General features: G+C 49.0%; 1 protein-coding gene across 1 annotated transcript in view; it reads left to right on the top strand.

Annotated features, from left to right (window-relative positions):
* The first annotated feature begins 511 nt into the window (after nucleotides 1-511).
* The window catches only part of ITIH6 (inter-alpha-trypsin inhibitor heavy chain family member 6), a 246,002-nt gene continuing 223,849 nt past the window's right edge, over nucleotides 512-22,664 (top strand). The window contains 1 exon segment of the mRNA XM_085629844.1: nucleotides 512-786. Coding sequence (XP_085485970.1) covers nucleotides 589-786 — 198 coding nt within the window. The 5' untranslated portion in view covers nucleotides 512-588.

Raw genomic sequence — 22,664 nt, 5'->3', positions numbered from 1 at the left:
TGCGATACCTCTCGAGGCGCTATGTTCCTGTCTTCCTGCGCTCTGAAGGTTAGTGAGCTGCGCCCACCTGAGCCCGTTTCAAGGCGCTGCATTGCCATTTCTCGACGCCCCTTTTTGTATGGGAGGAGGTGCGATACTTCTCGAGGCGCTATGTCCCTGTCCTCCTGCGTTCTGAGCGTTAGTGATGAGGGCACAGCTAAGCACGTTTCAAGGCGCTGCATTACCTTTTCTCCCCGCCCCCTCTTCGTAGGAGCGGGGGTGCGGCTACTTCTCGAGGCGCTGTGTCCCTATCCTCCGCCTGCACACTGCGGGTTAGTGATCTGCGCCCAGCTGAGCCTGTTTCAAGGCGCTGTAGCACCTTAACTTCTTCTCTCGCTGCTCTTCCGTGCGCTCCACCCTCTTGGGGGTGGGAGGCGGGTAGCCCCGAGGCCTGGAGCCCTCCCAGAGCCCCCACGGAGCCCGCAAGGCTGGCCCGGGTCCAGGTACACCAGCGCCTTACAATCGCGGCTTGTAGCGGCATGAATGTGACTTTTGACAGCCCGTCCCCTCCCCTCCCCGCCCCACCTGAAAAATGAAAACAGGAAAAATATGAAGGAAAAGAATCTGCTCGGGTGTATAAGAGCGGGGCCGGCGGCGCGCGCGCACTCCTCTCAGGACGGTCGCGGGTTCGAGAGCTCCAGCGCCATGAAGACCCTGCGCAGCGCTGTCCTGCCACTGCTGCTCCTCCAGGCGCTACTGGGGCCCGCGGCCGCCGCTCCGCTGGAGGCGCGCCCCGCGCAGTACGGGGTAAGTGACTCTGCCCCGGCCCTTTCCGTACCTTCCTAGGACCGGTATGATGAGACTGACCCTGCCCGGCCCTTCCGTACCTTCCTAGAACTGGTATGATGAGACTGACCCTGCTCCGACCCTTCCGTACCTTCAGAGGACGGTCTGATGAGACTGACTCTGCCCCGGCCCTTCCGTACCTTCAGGGTCCCGGCCCTTCCGTACCTTCAGAGGACGGTCTGATGAGACTGACTCTTCCCCGGCCCTTCCTTACCTTCAGAGGACGGTCTGATGAGAGTGACTCTGCCCCGGCCCTTCCGTATCTTTAGACGACCGGTCTGATGAGACTGACTCTGCCCCGGCCCTCCCGTATCTTTAGACGACCGGTCTGATGAGACTGACTCTGCCCCGGCCGTGCCCTGCCTTCAGAGGACTAACCTGATGTGACTGACTCTGTCCCAGTCCTTCAGAAGGACCGGCCTGATTTGACTGACTCTTTTCCAGCCCTCATGAGTCATGATTCACCCACCCGACAAGGGCCGGACACCCGCCCGGGTCTTCAGAGGGACCCCCTGACATGAATGACTCAGCCCCACCACTAGCAGCCGGACTGCTACAGATGTTGGCCTTTCGGAATCACGACAAGAACGGTGGGATCACATCTGTATTTACATGTAGCGCTTGATATTTACTTGGCTGTCTAGGCGCTTCTTCAGGTGTTGTCGAGCTGTTGGACCCCGGAGCACGAGATCGCATCTTGTGTTCTGTGGGTCAGTCCAGAGCCAAGACAGGAGAGGATCCTGCGCAGGCTCGGGGGCTGTCAGGCCCGCAGGACCCCCTCTTTGCTGCCATGGGGGTGTCTGGGGCGCACAGCCGGAGTGTGCCTGAACCCCCGAGAGTCATCCTGCCAGGCCAGTCTATCCCGATCTGGGACCTCGCAGCGATAAATGAAGGTGTGTCAGGGGGAAGAGGGTGGGGTGGTCCTGAGTGTCACTAAGTATAGTGTCAGTAAATGCCCAGCTAAGTATTGAGTGTCACTAAGTATAGTGTCCGTAAATGCCCAGCTAAGTATTGAGTGTCACTAAGTATAGTGTCCGTAAATGCCCAGCTAAGTATTGAGTGTCACTAAGTATAGTGTCCGTAAATGCCCAGCTAAGTATAGAGTGTCACTGAGTATAGTGTCAGTAAATGCCCAGCTAAGTATTGAGTGTCAGTAAGTATAGAGTGTCAGTAAATGCCCAGCTAAGTATTAAGTGTCACTAAGTATAGTGTCAGTAAATGCCCAGCTAAGTATTGAGTGTCACTAAGTATAGTGTCAGTAAATGCCCAGCTAAGTATTGAGTGTCAGTAAGTATAGAGTGTCAGTAAATGCCCAGCTAAGTATTAAGTGTCACTAAGTATAGTGTCAGTAAATGCCCAGCTAAGTATTGAGTGTCACTAAGTATAGTGTCAGTAAATGACCAACTAAGTGTTGAGTGTCACTAAGTATAGAGTGTCAGTAAATGACCAGTTAAGTATTAAGTGTCACTAAGTATAGAGTGTCAGTAAATGCCCAGCTAAGTATTGAGTGTCACTAAGTATAGAGTGTCAGTAAATGCCCAGCTAAGTATTAAGTGTCACTAAGTATAGTGTCAGTAAATTCCCAGCTAAGTATTGAGTGTCACTAAGTATAGAGTGTCAGTAAATGCCCAGCTAAGTATTGAGTGTCACTAAGTATAGTGTCAGTAAATGCCCAGCTAAATATTGAGTGTCACTAAGTATAGAGAGTCAGTAAATGCCCAGCTAAGTATTAAGTGTCACTAAGTATAGTGTCAGTAAATGCCCAGCTAAGTATTGAGTGTCACTAAGTATAGAGAGTCAGTAAATGCCCAGCTAAGTATTAAGTGTCACTAAGTATAGTGTCAGTAAATGCCCAGCTAAGTATTAAGTGTCACTAAGCATAGTGTCAGTAAATGCCCTGCTAAGTATTGAGTGTCACTAAGTATAGTGTCAGTAAATGCCCAGCTAAGTATTGAGTGTCACTAAGTATAGAGAGTCAGTAAATGCCCAGCTAAGTATTAAGTGTCACTAAGTATAGTGTCAGTAAATGCCCAGCTAAGTATTGAGTGTCACTAAGTATAGAGTGTCAGTAAATGCCCAGCTAAGTATTGAGTGTCACTAAGTATGGAGTGTCAGTAAATGCCCAGCTAAGTATTGAGTGTCACTAAGTATAGAGTGTCAGTAAATGCCCAGCTAAGTATTGAGTGTCACTAAGTATAGAGTGTCAGTAAATGCCCAGCTAAGTATTGAGTGTCACTAAGTGTATAGTGTCTGTAAATGCCCAGCTAAGTATTAAGTGTCACTAAGTATAGTGTCAGTAAATGCCCAGATAAGTATAGAGTGTCACTAAGTATAGAGAGTCAGTAAATGCCCAGAGATGCTTGGAAGGTCATTGGACACCTAACCATGTCTTCATTTAGTATGTGCTTAGTTATGTTATTCCATCAGCATTTGAAGAGCGCAGCACTGTCACCCCTAGAGGTATCTGGGTGCTGTGCCTCCGTCGAAGAGCCAGGTCTTGAGTAAGGGTGGGCGTAGTTCGCGAAGTAGCACTTCGCGAAGCTACGCAAAGTGAAGTTCGCACTACGCGAGCTACGCGTAGCACTTCGCGAACTGCGAAGTAACATGTTCGCACTGTGCAAGATGTTGTTTTCAATGATTGCACAGTGCGGACAAGCAACCGGCACTGTGCAATCATTGAAAATGGCATCTTGCACAGTGCGAGCTGTAGTTTTCTGCTGCTCGAGTAGATTTTTACTCGAGCTGCAGCTTTCTCAACGGGAACTGGTAGTTTCTCATCGCGAGCGGTCGCGAGCATACGCGACCCCTCGCAATGAGAAACCTGGCCTTCTCGCGTTGGGAATCTCGCCGGGAGGTTTATTTTCCATGCTCGCGATCGCGAACAAGGAAAAAGTCTCGCCAGGATGTCATTTTGCTTGCTCGCGGTCGCCAACTTGACGTTGAGGACCGCGAGCAAGCAAAAAATGACCGCAGCACTACGCAACACTACGCTACGCGTGTTCGCACTGTGCTACGTGCAGTTCGCGTAGCGCGAAGTAGCGCGAACTTCGCAAACTACGCGAGCGTAGCGTAGTGCTTCGCCCAGGCCTAGTCTTGAGTCTCTTTCTAAAGTCTGCCAGCGAGGGGCTGTAGGGAGCTGAAAGGGAAGGTCGTTCCAGGTCTTGGCAGCGATGTAGGAGAAGGAACGGCCACTGCTGCTATGAATGCAGGGTGTGTGTGAGGGTGAATGAAGAGGAGCGCAGGTGTATAGCAGGTTGGTGGAAGCTCTGTCAATGGTTGAGGTAGGCAGGTCATAGTTCGTGGAGAGCTTTGTAGGTGTGCATGAGGAACTTGAACTGGCATCTCTTCTGGATGGGGGCAGGGGAGGTCTCTCAAGTGGGGGGTAATGTGGGATCGTTGGGGAGGTCCAGGATGAGTCTGGCTCTGGTCTCTGGTATCTGTAAGTGGCTGCTTATTTCTGCAGTCAGCAAATACGCAGCTAAGTGTGTGGTGTCAGTAAATGCCCTGTTGGGTCTACATCCCAGACTCAATGCCGATTAAGTATAGGACAAGAGTAAATGCCCTGTCATTAGTTTATTCTCAATCCTCAGTAAATAGGCAGCTAAGTTTTGGCCGTGTCAGTAAATGATCCGTGAAGTCTGCTCAGTCAGTGAATACCCAGCCATGTCTGCAATTAATAAATGCCAATCTATGTCTGTGATGTCCAGTTGTGTCTCAGGTATTGGTCAATGTCCAGTCATGTCTCAGATGTTGGTCAAAGTCCAGTAATGTCCAAGGTGTCCATCAATGTACAGTCATGTCTCTGGTGTTAGTCAATGTCCAGTCATGTCTCAGGCGTTGGTCAATGTCCAATAATGTCCAAGGTGTCCATCAATGTCCAGTCATGTCTCAGGTGTTGGTCAATGTCCAGTAATGTCCGAGGTGTCCATCAATGTCCAGTCATGTCTCAGGTGTTGGTCAATGTCCAGCCATGTCTCAGGTGTCGGTCAATGTCCAGTCATGTCTCAGGCATCGGTCAATGTCCAGTCATGTCCCAGGTGTCGGTCAATGTCCAGTCACGTCCAAGGTGTCGATCAATGTCCAGTCACGTCCAAGGTGTCGGTCAATGTCTAGTCAAGTCTAAGGTGTCGGTCAATGTACAGTCATGTCTCAGGCGTCATTCAATGTCCAGTCATGTCCCAGGCATTGATCAATGTCCAATCATGGCCAAGGCGTCGGTAAATGTCTAGTCATGTCCAAGGTGTCGATCAATGTCCAGTCATGTCCAAGGTGTCGATCAATGTCCACTCATTGCCCAGGTGTCGGTCAATGTCTAGTCATGGCCAACGTGTCGATCAATGTCCAGTCATGGCACAGGTGTCGGTCAATGTCCAGTCATGTCCAAGGTGTCGATCAATGTCCAGTCATGGCCCAGGCGTCGGTCAATGTCCAGTCACATTGAAGGTGTCGGTCAATGTGCAGTCATGCCCCAGGTGTCGGTCAATGTCCAGTTATGCCCAAAGCATCGGTCAATGTCCAGTCATGTCCCAGGTGTCAGTCAATGTCCAGTTACATCCAAGGTGTCAGTCAATGTCCAGTCATGTCCAAGGTGTCGGTCAATGTCCAGTCACATCAAAGGTGTCGGTCAATGTCCAGTCATGTCCAAGGTATTGGTCAATTTCCAGTCACGTCCAAGGTGTCAATCAATGTCCAGTCACCTCCAAGGTGTCGGTTAATGCCCAGTCACATCCAAGGTGTCGGTCAATGTCCAGTCACGTCCAAGATGTCGGTCAATGTCCAGTCATGTCCAAGGTGTCAATCAATGCCCAGTCATGTCCCAGGTGTCGGTTAATGTCCAGTTATGTCCAAGGGTTCAGTCAATGTCCAGTCATGTCCCAGGTGTTGGTCAATGTCCAGTAATGTCGAAGGTGTCGATCAATGTCCAGTCATGTCCAAGGTGTTGATCAATGTCCAGTAATGTACAAGGTGCCGGTCAATGTCCAGTCATGTCCAAGGTGTTGGTCAATGTCCAGTCATGTCCAAAGTAGTCCAGTCATGTCCAAGGTGTCAGTCAATGTAAAGTCATGTTGAAGGTGTTGATCTATGTTCAGTCATGTCCAAGGTGTCGATCAATGTCCAGTCATGTCCAAGGTGTCGGTCAATGTCCAGTCATGTCCAAGGTGTTGGTCAATATCCAGTAATGTCGAAGGTGTCGATCAATGTCCAGTCATGTCCAAGGTGTTGATCAATGTCCAGTAATGTACAAGGTGCCGGTCAATGTCCAGTCATGTCCAAGGTGTTGGTCAATGTCCAGTCATGTCCAAAGTAGTCCAGTCATGTCCAAGGTGTCAGTCAATGTAAAGTCATGTTGAAGGTGTTGATCTATGTCCAGTCATGTCCAAGGTGTCGATCAATGTCCAGTCATGCCCTAGGTGTCGGTCAATGTCCAGTCATGTCCAGGGTGTAGATTAATATCCAGTCATGCCTAAGGTGTTGGTCAATGTGTAGTCATGTCCAAGGTGTCAGTCAATGTCCAGTCATGTCCAAGGTGTTGGTCAATGTCTAGTCATGTCCAAGGTGTCGGACATTAACAAGGTGTTGGTCAATGTCCAGTCATGTCAAATGTGTCGGTCAATGTCCAGTCTTGTCTAAGGTGTTGATCAATGTCCAGTCATGTCCAAGATGTTGGTCATTGTCCAGTCATGTCCAAGGTGTCGATCAATGTCCAGTCATGTCATGTCCAATATGTTGGTCAATGTCCAGTCATGTCCAAGGTGTTGATCAATGTCCAGTCATGTCCAAGGTCTTTTGTTAATGTATAGTCATGTCCAAGGTGTTGGTCAATGTCCAGTCATGTACAAGGTGTTGGTCAATGGTGTTGGTCAATGCCCAGTCTTGTCCAAGGTGTCGGTCAATGTCCAGTCATGTCCAAGGTGTCGATAAATGTCCAGTCATGTACAAGGTGTCGATCAATGTCCAGTCATGTTGGAGGTGTCGATCAATGTCCAGTCATGTCCAAGGTGTCGGCCAATGTCCAGGCATGTCCAAGGTGTCAGTCAATGTCCAGTCATGTACAAGGTGTTGGTGTCAGTCAATGTCCAGTCATGTACAAGGTGTCGATCAATGTCCAGTCATGTCCAAGGTGTCGGTCAATGTCCAGTCATGTCCAAGGTGTCGGTCAATGTCTAGTCATGTCCAAGGTGTCAGTCAATGTCTAGTCATGTCCAAGGTGTCAGTCAATGTCCAGTCATGTCGAATGTGTCTATCAATGTCCAGTCATGTCTCAGGTGTTGTTCAATGCCCAGTCATGTCTATGGTGTCGGTCAATGTCCAGTCATGTCCAAGGTGTTGGTCAATGTCCAGTCATGTCCAAGGTGTCTGTCAATGTCCAGTCATGTCCAAGGCATCGATCAATGTCCAGTCATGTCCAAGGCATTGATCAATGTCCACTCATGGCCAAGCTGTCAGTCAATGTCCAGTCATGGCCCAGGTGTCGGTCAATGTCCAATCATGTCCAAGGTGTCACTCAATGTCCAGTCATGTCCCAGGTATCGGTCAATGGCTAGTCACATCCCAGGTGTTGGTCAATGTCCAGTCATGTCGAAGGTGTCGGTCAATGTCTAGTCATGTCCAAGGTGTCGGTCAATGTCCAGTCATGTCCAAGGCGTCGGTAAATGTCCAGTCATGTCCCAAATGTCGGTCAATGTCCAGTTATGAATAAGGTGTCAATAAGTGCCCAGTCATGTCCAAGGTGTCAGTCAATTTCCAGTCATGTCCACGGTGTCGATCAATGTCCAGTCACGTCCAAGATGTCAGTCAATGTCCTGTCATGTCCAAGGTGTCGATCAATGTCCAGTCATGTCCAAGGTGTCGATGAATGTCCAGTCATATCCAAGGCGTCGATCAATGTCCACTCATGGCCAAGCTGTCGGTCAATGTCCTGTCATGTCCAAGGTGTCGATCAATGTCCAGTCATGGCCCAGGTGTTGGTCAATGTCCAGTTATGTCCAAGGTGTCGGTCAATGTCCAGTCATGGCCCAGGTGTCGGTCAATGTCCAGTCATGTCCAAGGTGTCAGTCAATGTCCAGTCATGCCCCAGGTGTCAGTCAATGTCCAGTCACATCCCAGGTGTTGGTCAATGTCCACTCATGTAAAATGTGTCGGTCAATGTCTAGTCATAAGTCCAATTGGTCGCACACTGCTACACCTACCAGCGTGTTGCCCCAAAGAATTGTGGTCCCTGAAGTCAGCGTCGGCGGGTACGCCTATGCCCGAGTAATGAGTGCAAGTAAGTGTAGCCCTAGCCATCCCTGGACATGTGTTTCGAGGTAGTTGCCTCTCGTCAGCAGGGAGTAGGTGAGTGTGTAGGGTTGCTGTGTAGGCTGCTAAAATAAGTGTTCTCAGGTAAAGTACCTCTCGTAGTGCGCAGGTGCGTAACCATGAGTTCGTCAGCTCCACCGGCTCAAGGAGCCTGAATATTAACAAAAGTCCAATTGGTCGCACACTGCTACACCTACCAGCATGTTGCCCCAAAGAATTGTGGTCCCTGAAGTCAGCGTCGGCGGGTACGCCTATGCCCGAGTAATGAGTGCAAGTAAGTGTAGCGTTAGCCATCCCTGGACACGTGTTTCGAGGTAGTTGCCTCTCGTCAGCAGGGAGTAGGTGAGTGTGTAGGGTTGCTGTGTAGGCTGCTAAAATAAGTGTTCTCAGGTAAAGTACCTCTCGTAGCGCGCAGGTGCGTAACCATGAGCTCGTCAGCTCCACCGGCTCAAGGAGCCTGAATATTAACAAAAGCCAATTGGTCGCACACTGCTAAACCTACCAGCGTGTTGCCCCAAAGAATTGTGGTCCCTGAAGTCAGCGTCAGCGGGTACACCTATGCCCGAGTAATGAGTGCAAGTAAGTGTACGGTTAGCCCTCCCTGGACACGTGTTTCGAGGTAATTGCCTCTCGTCAACAGGGAGTAGGTGAGTGTGTAGGGTTGCTGTGTAGGCTGCTAAAATAAGTGTTCTCAGGTAAAGTACCTCTCGTAGCGCGCAGGTGCGTAACCATGAGCTCGTCAGCTCCACCGGCTCAAGGAGCCTGAATATTAACAAAAGTCCAATTGTTCGCACACTGCTACACCTACCAGCGTGTTGCCCCAAAGAATTGTGGTCCCTGAAGTCAGCGTCGGCGGGTACGCCTATGCCCGAGTAATGAGTGCAAGTAAGTGTAGCGTTAGCCATCCCTGGACACGTGTTTCGAGGTAGTTGCCTCTCGTCAGCAGGGAGTAGGTGAGTGTGTAGGGTTGCTGTGTAGGCTGCTAAAATAAGTGTTCTCAGGTAAAGTACCTCTCGTAGCGCGCAGGTGCGTAACCATGAGCTCGTCCGCTCCACCGGCTCAAGGAGCCTGAATATTAACAAAAGTCCAATTGGTCGCACACTGCTACACCTACCAGGTGTTGCCCCAAAGAATTGTGGTCCCTGAAGTCAGCGTCGGCGGGTACGCCTATGCCCGAGTAATGAGTGCAAGTAAGTGTAGCGTTAGCCATCCCTGGACACGTGTTTCGAGGTAGTTGCCTCTCGTCAGCAGGGAGTAGGTGAGTGTGTAGGGTTGCTGTGTAGGCTGCTAAAATAAGTGTTCTCAGGTAAAGTACCTCTCGTAGCGCGCAGGTGCGTAACCATGAGCTCGTCAGTTCCACCGGCTCAAGGAGCCTGAATATTAAGAAAAGTCTAAATGGTTGCACACTGCTACACCTACCAGCGTGTTGCCCCAAAGAATTGTGGTCCCTGAAGTCAGCGTCGGCGGGTACGCCTATGCCCGAGTAATGAGTGCTAGTAAGTGTAGCGTTAGCCATCCCTGGACACGTGTTTCGAGGTAGTTGCCTCTCGTCAGCAGGGAGTAGGTGAGTGTGTAGGGTTGCTGTGTAGGCTGCTAAAATAAGTGTTCTCAGGTAAAGTACCTCTCGTAGCGCGCAGGTGCGTAACCATGAGTTCGTCAGCTCCACCGGCTCAAGGAGCCTGAATATTAACAAAAGTCCAATTGGTCGCACACTGCTACACCTACCAGCGTGTTGCCCCAAAGAATTGTGGTCCCTGAAGTCAGCGTCGGCGGGTACGCCTATGCCCGAGTAATGAGTGCAAGTAAGTGTAGCGTTAGCCATCCCTGGACACGTGTTTCGAGGTAGTTGCCTCTCGTCAGCAGGGAGTAGGTGAGTGTGTAGGGTTGCTGTGTAGGCTGCTAAAATAAGTGTTCTCAGGTAAAGTACCTCTCGTAGCGCGCAGGTGCGTAACCATGAGCTCGTCAGCTCCACCGGCTCAAGGAGCCTGAATATTAACAAAAGTCCAATTGGTCGCACACTGCTACACCTACCAGCGTGTTGCCCCAAAGAATTGTGGTCCCTGAAGTCAGCGTCCGCAGGTACGCCTATGCCCGAGTAATGAGTGCAAGTAAGTGTAGCGTTAGCCATCCCTGGACACGTGTTTCGAGGTAGTTGCCTCTCGTCAGCATGGAGTAGGTGAGTGTGTAGGGTTGCTGTGTAGGCTGCTAAAATAAGTGTTCTCAGGTAAAGTACCTCTCGTAGCGCGCAGGTGCGTAACCATGAGCTCGTCAGCTCCACCGGCTCAAGGAGCCTGAATATTAACAAAAGTTCAATTGGTCGCACACTGCTACACCTACCAGCGTGTTGCCCCAAAGAATTGTGGTCCCTGAAGTCAGCGTCGGCGGGTACGCCTATGCCCGAGTAATGAGTGCAAGTAAGTGTAGCGTTAGCCATCCCTGGACATGTGTTTCGAGGTAGTTGCCTCTCGTCAGCAGGGAGTAGGTGAGTGTGTAGGGTTGCTGTGTAGGCTGCTAAAATAGGTGTTCTCAGGTAAAGTACCTCTCGTAGCGCGCAGGTGCGTAACCATGAGCTCGTCAGCTCCACCGGCTCAATGAGCATGAATATTAACAAAAGTCCAATTGGTCGCACACTGCTACACCTACCAGCGTGTTGCCCCAAAGAATTGTGGTCCCTGAAGTCAGCGTCGGCGGGCACGCCTATGCCCGAGTAATGAGTGCAAGTAAGTGTAGCGTTAGCCATCCCTGGACACGTGTTTCGAGGTAGTTGCCTCTCGTCAGCAAGGAGTAGGTGAGCGTGTAGGGTTGCTGTGTAGGCTGCTAAAATAAGTGTTCTCAGGTAAAGTACCTCTCGTAGCGCGCAGGTGCGTAACCATGAGCTCGTCAGCTCCACCGGCTCAAGGAGCCTGAATATTAACAAAAGTCCAATTGGTCGCACACTGCTACACCTACCAGCGTGTTGCCCCAAAGAATTGTGGTCCCTGAAGTCAGCGTCGGCGGGTACACCTATGCCCGAGTAATGAGTGCAAGTAAGTGTAGCGTTAGCCATCCCTGGACACGTGTTTCGAGGTAGTTGCCTCTCGTCAGCAGGGAGTAGGTGAGTGTGTAGGGTTGCTGTGTAGGCTGCTAAAATAAGTGTTCTCAGGTAAAGTACCTCTCGTAGCGCGCAGGTGCGTAACCATGAGCTCGTCAGCTCCACCGGCTCAAGGAGCCTGAATATTAACAAAAGCCAATTGGTTGCACACTGCTACACCTACCAGCGTGTTGCCCCAAAGAATTGTGGTCCCTGAAGTCAGCGTCGGCGGGTACACCTATGCCCGAGTAATGAGTGCAAGTAAGTGTAGCGTTAGCCATCCCTGGACACGTGTTTCGAGGTAGTTGCCTCTCGTCAGCAGGGAGTAGGTGAGTGTGTAGGGTTGCTGTGTAGGCTGCTAAAATAAGTGTTCTCAGGTAAAGTACCTCTCGTAGCGCGCAGGTGCGTAACCATGAGCTCGTCAGCTCCACCGGCTCAAGGAGCCTGAATATTAACAAAAGTCCAATTGGTCGCACACTGCTACACCTACCAGCATGTTGCCCCAAAGAATTGTGGTCCCTGAAGTCAGCGTCGGCGGGTACGCCTATGCCCGAGTAATGAGTGCAAGTAAGTGTAGCGTTAGCCATCCCTGGACACGTGTTTCGAGGTAGTTGACTCTCGTCAGCAGGGAGTAGGTGAGTGTGTAGGGTTGCTGTGTAGGCTGCTAAAATAAGTGTTCTCAGGTAAAGTACCTCTCGTAGCGCGCAGGTGCGTAACCATGAGCTCGTCAGCTCCACCGGCTCAAGGAGCCTGAATATTAACAAAAGTTCAATTGGTCGCACACTGCTACACCTACCAGCGTGTTGCCCCAAAGAATTGTGGTCCCTGAAGTCAGCGTCGGCGGGTACGCCTATGCCCGAGTAATGAGTGCAAGTAAGTGTAGCGTTAGCCATCCCTGGACACGTGTTTCGAGGTAGTTGCCTCTCGTCAGCAGGGAGTAGGTGAGTGTGTAGGGTTGCTGTGTAGGCTGCTAAAATAAGTGTTCTCAGGTAAAGTACCTCTCGTAGCGCGCAGGTGCGTAACCATGAGCTTGTCAGCTCCACCGGCTCAAGGAGTCTGAATATTAACAAAAGTCCAATTGGTCGCACACTGCTACACCTACCAGCGTGTTGCCCCAAAGAATTGTGGTCCCTGAAGTCAGCGTCGGCGGGTACGCCTATGCCCGAGTAATGAATGCAAGTAAGTGTAGCGTTAGCCATCCCTGGACACGTGTTTCGAGGTAGTTGCCTCTCGTAAGCAGGGAGTAGGTGAGTGTGTAGGGTTGCTGTGTAGGCTGCTAAAATAAGTGTTCTCGGGTAAAGTACCTCTCGTAGCGCGCAGGTGCGTAACCATGAGCTTGTCAGCTCCAACGGCTCAAGGAGCCTGAATATTAACAAAAGTCCAATTGGTCGCACACTGCTACCTCTACCAGCGTGTTGCCCCAAAGAATTGTGGTCCCTGAAGTCAGCGTCGGCGGGTACGCCTATGCCCGAGTAATGAGTGCAAGTAAGTGTAGCGTTAGCCATCCCTGGATTGTGTTTCGAGGTAGTTGCCTCTCGTCAGCAGGGAGTAGGTGAGTGTGTAGGGTTGCTGTGTAGGCTGCTAAAATAAGTGTTCTCAGGTAAAGTACCTCTCGTAGTGCGCAGGTGCGTAACCATGAGCTCGTCAGCTCCACCGGCTCAAGGAGCCTGAATATTAACAAAAGTCCAATTGGTCGCACACTGCTACACCTACCAGCGTGTTGCCCCAAAGAATTGTGGTCCCTGAAGTCAGCGTCGACGGGTACGCCTATGCCCGAGTAATGAGTGCAAGTAAGTGTAGCGTTAGCCATCCCTGGACACGTGGTTCGAGGTAGTTGCCTCTCGTCAGCAGGGAGTAGGTGAGTGTGTAGGGTTGCTGTGTAGGCTGCTAAAATAAGTGTTCTCAGGTAAAGTACCTCTCGTTGCGCGCAGGTGCGTAACCATGAGTCATGTCCAAGGTGTCCGTCAATGTCCAAGGCGTCGGTCAATTTCCAGTCATGTCCCAAATGTTGGTCAATGTCCAGTTATGAATAAGGTGTCAATAAGGTCCAGTCATGTCAAAGGTGTTAGTCAAAGTCCTGTCATGTCCAAGGTGGCGATCAATGTCCAGTCATGTCCAAGATGTCAGTCAATGTCCAGTCATGTCTTAGGTGTCAATCAATGTCCAGTCATGTCCAAGGTGTCGGTCAATGTCCAGTCATGTCCCAGGTGTCGATCAATGTCCAGTCATGTCCCAGGCATCGGTCAATGTCCAGTCATTTACAAGGTGTCATCAATGTCCAGTAATGTCCAAGGTGTCGGTCAATGTCCAGTTATGTCCAAGGTAGTCCAGTCATGTCCAAGGTGTCGGTCAATGTTCAATCATGTTGAAGGTGTCGATCAATGTCCAGTCATCTACAAGGTGTTGGTCAATGTCCAGTCATGTACAAGGTGACGCTCAATGTCCAGTCATATCCAAGGTGTTGATCAATGTCCAGTCATGTCCAAGGTGTTGGTCAAAGTCAACTCATGGCCAAGGTGTCGGTCAATGTCCAGTCATGTCCAAGGTGTTGGTCAATGTCCAGTCATGGCCCAGGTGTCAGTCAATGTCCAGTCATGTCCAGTGTGTCAGTCAATATCAAGTCATGTCCCAGGTGTTGGTCAATGTCCAGTCATGTCCCAGGTGTCGGTCAATGTCCAGTCATGTTGCAGGTGTCCAAGGTGTTGGTCAATGTCTAGTCATGTCCAACGTGTCGGTCAGTGTCTAGTCATGTCCAAGGTGTCAGTCAATGTCCAGTCATGTCCAAGGTGTTGGTCAATGCCCAGTCAAGTCCAAGGTGTTGGTCAATGTCCAGTCATGTCCAAGGTGTCTGTCAATGTCCAGTCATTTGCAAGAAGTCGATCAATGTCCAGTCATAATGAAGGTGTCGATCAATGTCCAGTCATGGCCAAGGTGTCAGTCGATGTCCAGTAATGTCCAAGGTGTTGGTCAATGTCCAGTCATGGCCCAGGTGTCAGTCAATGTCCAGTCATGTCCAATGTGTCAGTGTCTAGTCATGTCCAAGGTGTCAGTCAATGTCCAGTCATGTCCAAGGTGTTGGTCAATGCCCAATCAAGTCCAAGGTATCGGTCAATGTCCAGTCATGTCCAAGGTGTCTGTCAATGTCCAGTCATAATGAAGGTGTCGATCAATGTCCAGTCATGTCCAAGGTGTTGGTCAATGTCCACTCATGGCCAAGGTGTCGGTCAATGTCCAGTCACGTCCAAGGTGTCAGTCAATGTCCAGTCATGTCCAAAGTGTCGATCAATGTTCAGTCATGTACAAAGTGTCGGTCAATGTCCAGTCATGTCCAAGGTGTCGATCACTGTCCAGTCATTTCCAAGGTGTCGGTCAATGTCCAGTCATGTCCAAGATATTTTGTCAATGTCTAGTCATGTCCTAGGCTTTGGTCAATGTCCAGTCATGTCTATGGTGTTGGTCAATGTCCAGTGATGTCTCAGGTGTCGGTCAATGTCCAGTCATGTCTCAAGTGTCGGTCAATGTACAGTCATGTCCAAGGTGTTGGTCAATGTCCAGTCATGTGCAAGGTTCAATCAATGTCCAGTCATGTCCAAGGTGTCGATTAATGTCCATTCACGTCCAAGGTGTCGATCAATGTCCAGTTATGTCCAAGGTGTCGGTCAACGTCCAAGTCATCGTCAATGTCCAGTCATGTCCAAGGTGTCAATCAATGGCTAGTCATGTCCAAGGTGTCGGTCAACGTCCAAGGTGTCGATCAATGTCCAGTCATGTCCAAGGTGTCGATCAATGTCTAGTCATGTCCAAGGTGTCGATCAATGTCCAGTCATGTCCAAGGTGTCAGTCAATGTCTAGTCATGTCCATGGTGTTGGTCAATGTCCAGTCAGTTCCAAGGTGTCAGTGAATGTCTAGTCATGTCCAAGGTGGTGGTCAATGTCCATTCATGTCCAAGGTGTTGGTCAATGTCTAGTCATGTCCAAGGTGTCGGACATTTCCAAGGTGTTGGTCAATTTCCAGTCATGTCGAATGTGTTGGTCAATGTCCAGTCATGTCGAAGGTGTTGATCAATGTCCAGTCATGTCGAACGTGTTGGTCAATATCCAGTCATGTCAAAGGTGTTGATCAATGTCCACTCATGTCCAACATGTTGGTCAACGTCCAAGGCATCGATCAATGTCGAATCATGTCCAAGGTGTCGATCAATGTCTAGTCATGTCCAAGATGTCAGACAATGTCTAGTCATGTCCAAGGTGTCGGTCAATGTCCACTCACTCATGTCCAAGTTGTTGGTCAATGTCTAGTCATGTCCAAGGTGTCGGATATTTCCAAGGTGTTGGTCAATGTCCAGTCATGTCGAATGTGTTGGTCAATGTCCAGTCATGTCGAAGGTGTTGATCAATGTCCAGTCATGTCCAAAATGTTGGTCAATGTCTAGTCATGTCCAAGGTGTCGATCAATTTCCAGTCATGACCAAGGTGTTGGTCAATGTCCAGTCATGTCCAAGGTGGTGGTCAATTTCCAGTCATGTCCAAAGTGTCAATCAATGTCCAGTCATGTACAAGGTGTCGTTCAATGTCCAGTCATTTCCAAGGTGTCAGTCAATGTCCAGTCATGTCCAAGATGTTTTGTCAATGTCTAGTTATGTCCTAGACTTTGGTCAATGTCCAGTCATGTCTATGGTGTTGGTCAATGTCCAGTCATGTCTTAGGTGTCGGTCAATGTCCAGTCATGTCTCAAGTGTTGGTCAATGTCCAGTCATGTTCAAGGTGTCGGTCAATGTCCAGTCTTGTGCAAGGTGTCGATCAATGCCCAGTCATGTCCAATGTGTCGATTAATGTCCAGTCATGTACAGGGTGTCGGTCAATGTCTCGTCATGCAAAAGGTGACGATCAATGTCCAGTCATGTCCAAGGTGTTGGTCAATGTCCAGTCATGTCCAAGGTGTCAATCAATGTCCAGTCATTTCCAAGGTTTCGCCCAATGCTCAGTCATGTCGAAGGTGTCGATCAATGTCCAAGATGTCGATCAATGTCCAGTAATGTACAAGGTGTCAGTCAATGTCTAGTCATGTCTAAGGTGACGGTCAATGTCCACTCACTCATGTCCAAGGTGTCGTTCAATGTCCAGTCATTTCCAATGCAGTCCAGTCATGTCCAAGGTGCCGGTCAATGTCCAGTCATGTTGAAGGTGTCGATCAATGTCCAGTCATGTACAAGGTGTCGGTCAATGTCCAGTCATGTACAAGGTGTCGATTAATGTCCAGTCATATCCAAGGTGTCAATCAATGTCCAGTCATGTCCAAGGTGTCGGTCAATGTCCACTCATGGCCAAGGTGTTGGTCAATGTCCAGTCATGTCCAAGGTGTTGATCAATGTCCAGTCATGGCCCAGGTGTTGGTCAATGTCCAGTTATGGCCCAGTTGTCGGTCAATATCCAGTCATGTCCAAGGTGTCAGCCAATGTCCAGTCATGTCCCAGGTGTCAGTCAATGTCCAGTCATGTCCAAGGTGTCGGTGAATGTCTAGTCATTTCCAAGGTGTTGGTCAATTTCCAGTCATGTCTAAGGTGTCGGTCAATTTCCAGTCATGTCCCAGGTGTGGTCAATGTCCAGTCATGTCCAAGGTTTCAGTCAATGTCCAGTCATGTCCCAGGTGTCGGTCAATGTCCAGTCATGCCCAAGGTGTCGGTCAAAGTCCAGTCACACCCAAGATGTCAGTTAATGTCCAATCATGTCCAAGGTCTCGATCAATGTCCAGTCATGTCCCAGGTGTCAGTCAATGTTCAGTCATATCCAAGGTGTCGATCAATGTCCAGTCATGTACAAGTTGTTGGTCATTGTCCAGTCACGTCCAAGGTGTCAGTCAATGTCCAGTCATGTCCAAAGTGTTGATCAATGTTCAGTCATGTCCAAGGTGTCGATCAATGTCCAGTCATTTCCAAGGTGTCGATCAATGTCCAGTCATGTCCAAGATATTTTGTCAATGTCTAGTCATGTCCTAGGCTTTGGTCAATGTTCAGTGATGTCTATGGTGTTAGTCAATGTCCAGTGATGTCTCAGGTGTCGGTCAATGTCCAGTCATGTCTCAAGTGTCGGTCAATGTACAGTCATGTCCAAGGTGTCGGTCAATGTCCAGTCATGTGCAAGGTGTCAATCAATGTCCAGTCATGTCCAAGGTGTCGATTAATGTCCATTCATGTCCAAGGTGTCGATCAATGTCCAGTTATGTCCAAGGTCTCGGTCAATGTCCAAGGCATCGATCAATGTCCAGTCATGTCCAAGGTGTCAATCAATGTCTGGTCATGTCCAAGGTGTCGGTCAATGTCCAAGGCATCGATCAATGTCCAGTCATGTCCAAGGTGTCGATCAATGTCTAGCCATGTCCAAGGTGTCGATCAATGTCCAGTCATGTCCAAGGTGTCAGTCAATGTCTAGTCATGTCCATGGTGTTGGTCAATGTCCAGTCAATCCAAGGTGTCAGTGAATGTCTAGTCATGTGCAAGGTGTTGGTCAATGTCTAGTCATGTCCAAGGTGTCGGACATTTCCAAGGTGTTGGTCAATGTCCAGTCAGTTCCAAGGTGTCAGTGAATGTCTAGTCATGTCCAAGGTGTTGGTCAATGTCTAGTCATGTCCAAGGTGTCGGACATTTCCAACGTGTTGGTCAATGTCCAGTGATGTCGAAGGTGTTGATAAATGTCCACTCATGTCCAACATGTTGGTCAACATCCAAGGCATCGATCAATGTCCAATCATGTCCAAGGTGTCGATCAATGTCTAGTCATGTCCAAGGTGTCAGTCAATGTCTAGTCATGTCTAAGGTGTCGGTCAATGTCCACTCACTCATGTCCAAGGTGTTGGTCAATGTCTAGTCATGTCCAAGGTGTCGGATATTTCCAAGGTGTTGGTCAATGTCCAGGCATGTCGAATGTGTCGGTCAATGTCCAGTCATGTCGAAGGTGTCGATCAATGTCCAGTCATGTCCAACTTGTTGGTCAATGTCTAGTCATGTCCAAGGTGTCGATCAATGTCTAGTCATGACCAAGGTGTTGGTCAATGTCCAGTCACGTCCAAGGTGTTGGTCAATTTCCAGTCATGTCCAAAGTGTCGATCAATGTCCAGTCATGTACAAGGTGTCGGTCAATGTCCATTCATGTCCAAGGTGTCGATCAATGTCCAGTCATTTCCAAGGTATCATTCAATGTCCAGTCATGTCCAAGATGTTTTGTCAATGTCTAGTTATGTCCTAGACTTTGGTCAATGTCCAGTCATGTCTATGGTGTTGGTCAATGTCCAGTCATGTCTCAGGTGTCGGTCAATGTCCAGTCATGTCTCAAGTGTTGGTCAATGTCCAGTCATGTCCAAGTTGTCGGTCAATGTCCAGTCTTGTGCAAGGTGTCGATTAATGTCCATTCTTGTCCAAGGTGTCAATCAATGTCCAGTTATGTCCAAGGTGTCAGTCAATGTCCAAGGTGTCGATCAATGTCCAGTCATGTCCAATGTGTCGATCAATGTCTAGTCATGTCCAAGGTGTCGGTCAACGTCCAAGGCGTCGATCAATGTCCAGTCATGTCCAAGGTGTCGGTGAATGTCTAGTCATGTCCAAGGTGTCGGTCAATGTCCACTCATGTCCAAGGTGTTGGTCAATGTCTAGTCATGTCTAAGGTGTCAGACATTTCCAAGTTGTTGGTCAATGTCCAGTCATGTCGAATGTGTCGGTCAATGTCCAGTCATGTCGAAGGTGTTGATAAATGTCCACTCATGTCCAGGGTGTCGGTCAACATCCAAGGCATCGATCAATGTCCAGTCATGTTCAAGGTGTCGATCAATGTCTAGTCATGTCCACGGTGTCAATGTCTAGTCATGTCCATGATGTTGGTAAATGTCCAGTCATGTCCAAGGTGTCGGTGAATGTCTAGTCATTTCCAAGGTGTTGGTCAATGTCTAGTCATGTCCAAGGTGTTGGTCAATGTCCAGTCGCATGTCTCAGGTGTTGGTCAATGTCCAGTTGTGTTCCAGGTGTCGGTCAATGTCCAGTCATGTCCAAGGTGTCGGTCAATGTCCAGTCATATCGAAGGTGTCGATCAATGTCCAGTCATGGCCAAGGTGTTGGTCAATGTCCAGTCATGTCCAAGGTGTTGGTCAATGTCTAGTCATGTCCAAGGTGTCGGACATTTCCAAGGTGTTGGTCAATGTCTAGTCATGTCCAAGGTGTTGGTCAATGTCCAGTCGCGTGTCTCAGGTGTTGGTCAATGTCCAGTCATGTCCAAGGTGTCGGTCAATGTCCAGTCATATCGAAGGTGTCGATCAATGTCCAGTCATGGCCAAGGTGTTGGTCAATGTCCAGTCATGTCTCAGGTGTTGGTCAATGTCCAGTCATGTCCAAGGCTTTGATCAATGTCCAGTCATGTCCCATGTGTTGGTCAATGTCTAGTCTTGTCAAAGGTGTTGGTCAATGTTCAGTATTGTCCAAGGTGTTGGTCAATGTCCAGTCTTGTCCAAGTTGTCGGTCAATGTCCAGTCATGTCCAAGGTGTTGGTCAATGTCTAGTCATGTCTCAGGTGTTGGTCAATGTCCAGTTGTGTTCAAGGTGTTGGTCAATGTCCAGTCATGTCCAAGGTGTTGGTCAATGTCCAGTCGTGTCTCAGGTGTTGGTCAATGTCCAGTTGTGTTCAAGGTGTTGGTCAATGTCCAGTCATGTCCAAGGTGTCAGTCAATGTCCAGTCATATCGAAGGTGTCGATCAATGTCCAGTCATGGCCAAGGTGTTGGTCAATGTCCAGTCATGTCTCAGGTGTTGGTCAATGTCCAGTCATGTCCAAGGCTTTGATCAATGTCCAGTCATGTCCCATGTGTTGGTCAATGTCCAGTCTTGTCAAAGGTGTTGGTCAATGTTCAGTCTTGTCCAAGGTGTTGGTCAATGTCCAGTCGTGTGCAAGGTGTTGGTCAATGTCCTGTAATGGGCAAAGCATCGCTCAATGTCCAGTCATGTCCAAGCTGAAATATGAATCAGTTTATCCCTGTAGGATTTATATTCCAGCGGTGGGGATCTCTGGGACCATTATGACGGAGTGACCCGTCCACCAAGATCTAAATCTGGTCTCTTGTGTTTAATTTCAGAATCAGGAACATTAGTCTCAATTTATAGAGGTGGTGACACCATGTGTTCGTCCCCTCTCTAAGGGCATCATCGAAAGTCACAATACATGACCGTAGCGCCTTGATGACATCACAGGGTGTGACCGATTTGACACTTTATCCTATAGTAAGACAAAAGCATAAAGTAATTGCAAACCCCAACTTAATATCATAGTGCCACCCCAGATAATAACCCATAAATAGATTCCACTAAAACTTCTGCCATTTGGAGTGCAAGGTTGTGTTTGCAGCTGGAGTGCCAAGGCGTGCCCACAGATACTCTGCCAGGATGGACTCACAGGCAGAGAGCCAGTATGTGCCTTCGGATGCAGAGCCAAGCAGTGTTCACAGATATAGTGCCATTTTTAGGTCTCGCTGAGCCCCAGCGCTTGCGCTGGCTCGAAGAGACATTTTGTATGTGGGATTTTCAAAGTGCTGCTGGCTGGCCTAACGCTTGCGTTCATGCGATCGTGCACGCGCGCAGCCGGCCGCCAGCAGCACTTTGAAAACTCATGTGCGTCATCGCGATCACTTTCGCTTTCAGAGCGATCGCGATGACGCACGCGCACACACAACTCCCGCTTCTCCCCTTCCCCCACCACATTTTGCGTCTCCGGCCGCTCGCGCGCGGCCAACGCCTCGTCTTTCCTTTCCTCTGGCCCTCTTCTCTTCTTCACTTTTTCTCGCCTCTGTATCCTTTGCTAATTCTTATATACGAAAAACGCACCAACATGAACAATTTCATAACGGTATCGCGTTTCACAACGAGCCTGTTGCCTTGGTTTCTTCCGCTGTAACGAAGAGATGTTCCTACCATTACCCAATTTAATGGTACGCCATTTATCACCCTTGTCTCAATAAGGCGCTAGCATGGCACCCTGGTGCATTTCTGTTAACACAGTCAACAATGGCGATCACGGCTTAAGGACCCCCATCCCACACACCACACTTTAACTTTAACTTGAGCGCCACGCTCAATATATTAGCAGGCACCCACGTCCAACCTGTTGCTACTGTGGAAGCTAAGGGTAAGACTCGGCCACCTCCTGGCACGCGGCAGACTCAGTAGCAGCTCCTCGGAGTCCCGAACCTCAGCTGTAGGTAGCACAATGGTGTATAGCGCAGGCCTCGAATCACCGCATCATGCCTCAGCTTGCATTGTAACATTCCTGTTCGTGTTCCGAGCTCTGCTGCTATCTGTCCCTGTTTACTTTGCTCCCTTCCGTTATCCGTGTTCACTTTGCTCTGGCCCCCTCCCCGCGGTAGTTTGTGTTGCATTTCCAGACCCCCACCTCCCATTGTCCGTATTCAATTTTTCCCCCGCCCCCTCCCGTTGTTTGTCTTGTCTTTACTCCTGTACCCCTCTACCCCTTGCGTTGTCCGTGTTGTCTTTACTCCTACCCCTCCCGTTGTCCGTGTTGTCTTTACTCCCTCCTCCTCCCGTTGTGTTTTTTGTCTTTACTCCCGCCCCCTTCCGTTGTCCGTATTGTCTTTACTCCTGCCCCCGCTCCTGTCGTCTGTGTTGTCTTTACTACCGCCCCCTCCCGTTCTCTGTTTTATCTTTACTCCAGTTTTCCTGGTGTAAAAATGCTTGTTCTCTCAACATACATAGTTTGTAAAGCTCTTTAACACCCTGGGCATATGTTCCTGCTGTAAATAAAAAGAAAAAACTAACGCAATTAATTAACCTTGTCAGCACGCTTGCGTTAAAAGTACTTTCAGTTTTAGTTCTCACTTACTGGAATTGCAAGCTAAACGAAGGTGCGAGTTGCATGGTAAGGAGCAAACATTTAAGTTTCACTTGTAAATAACTATTCACGTTGGCTTTCATTTACAAGCATTTCCAGTACAGTGGTTTCTCAAGAGAACGCTGGATTTTTCACTGTACGAGGAAGCTGCCACGCAACCTTCCCTGGGTGTGTAATTAGTTAATTTCTATTAGTAACTGTTGCATGGGTTGAAGTTGTTAATTTTTTTTAAAAACGCTCTACAAACGTAATATAATAAACTATTACACTCTTTTCTATAAATATCGGATTTCCTCAGCCATTAAATCTATATTTGCTCGCAAGAAGTATGTTTACTATTGTTGACTTTCTTCCATCTGCGCTTTAACATTGTGCTCAACATTTTGTATGAGGGCAGCAGTGCTACGTAACTTTTTGCTTTAGTATGACTGTTCTCTTTCGTATGCATTGCTTACTGGTTCTGTCTACAGCTTACCTATTTCTCAAGCCTGCATCATTTACTGTTTACTACTTATGACAGTAGTCCCAGCCGAGTAAATTCGCGCTGCAGTTCATTATATTCAGGGAGGGAGAGAGGGAGCTTAGGGCAGCAG

Source organism: Triturus cristatus, chromosome 10, assembly GCF_964204655.1.
Source record: "Triturus cristatus chromosome 10, aTriCri1.1, whole genome shotgun sequence".
Lineage (NCBI taxonomy): Eukaryota > Metazoa > Chordata > Amphibia > Caudata > Salamandridae > Triturus > Triturus cristatus.
The sequence above is the reverse complement of the archived record's forward strand: the minus strand, read 5'-3'. Positions and strand labels throughout refer to the sequence as shown.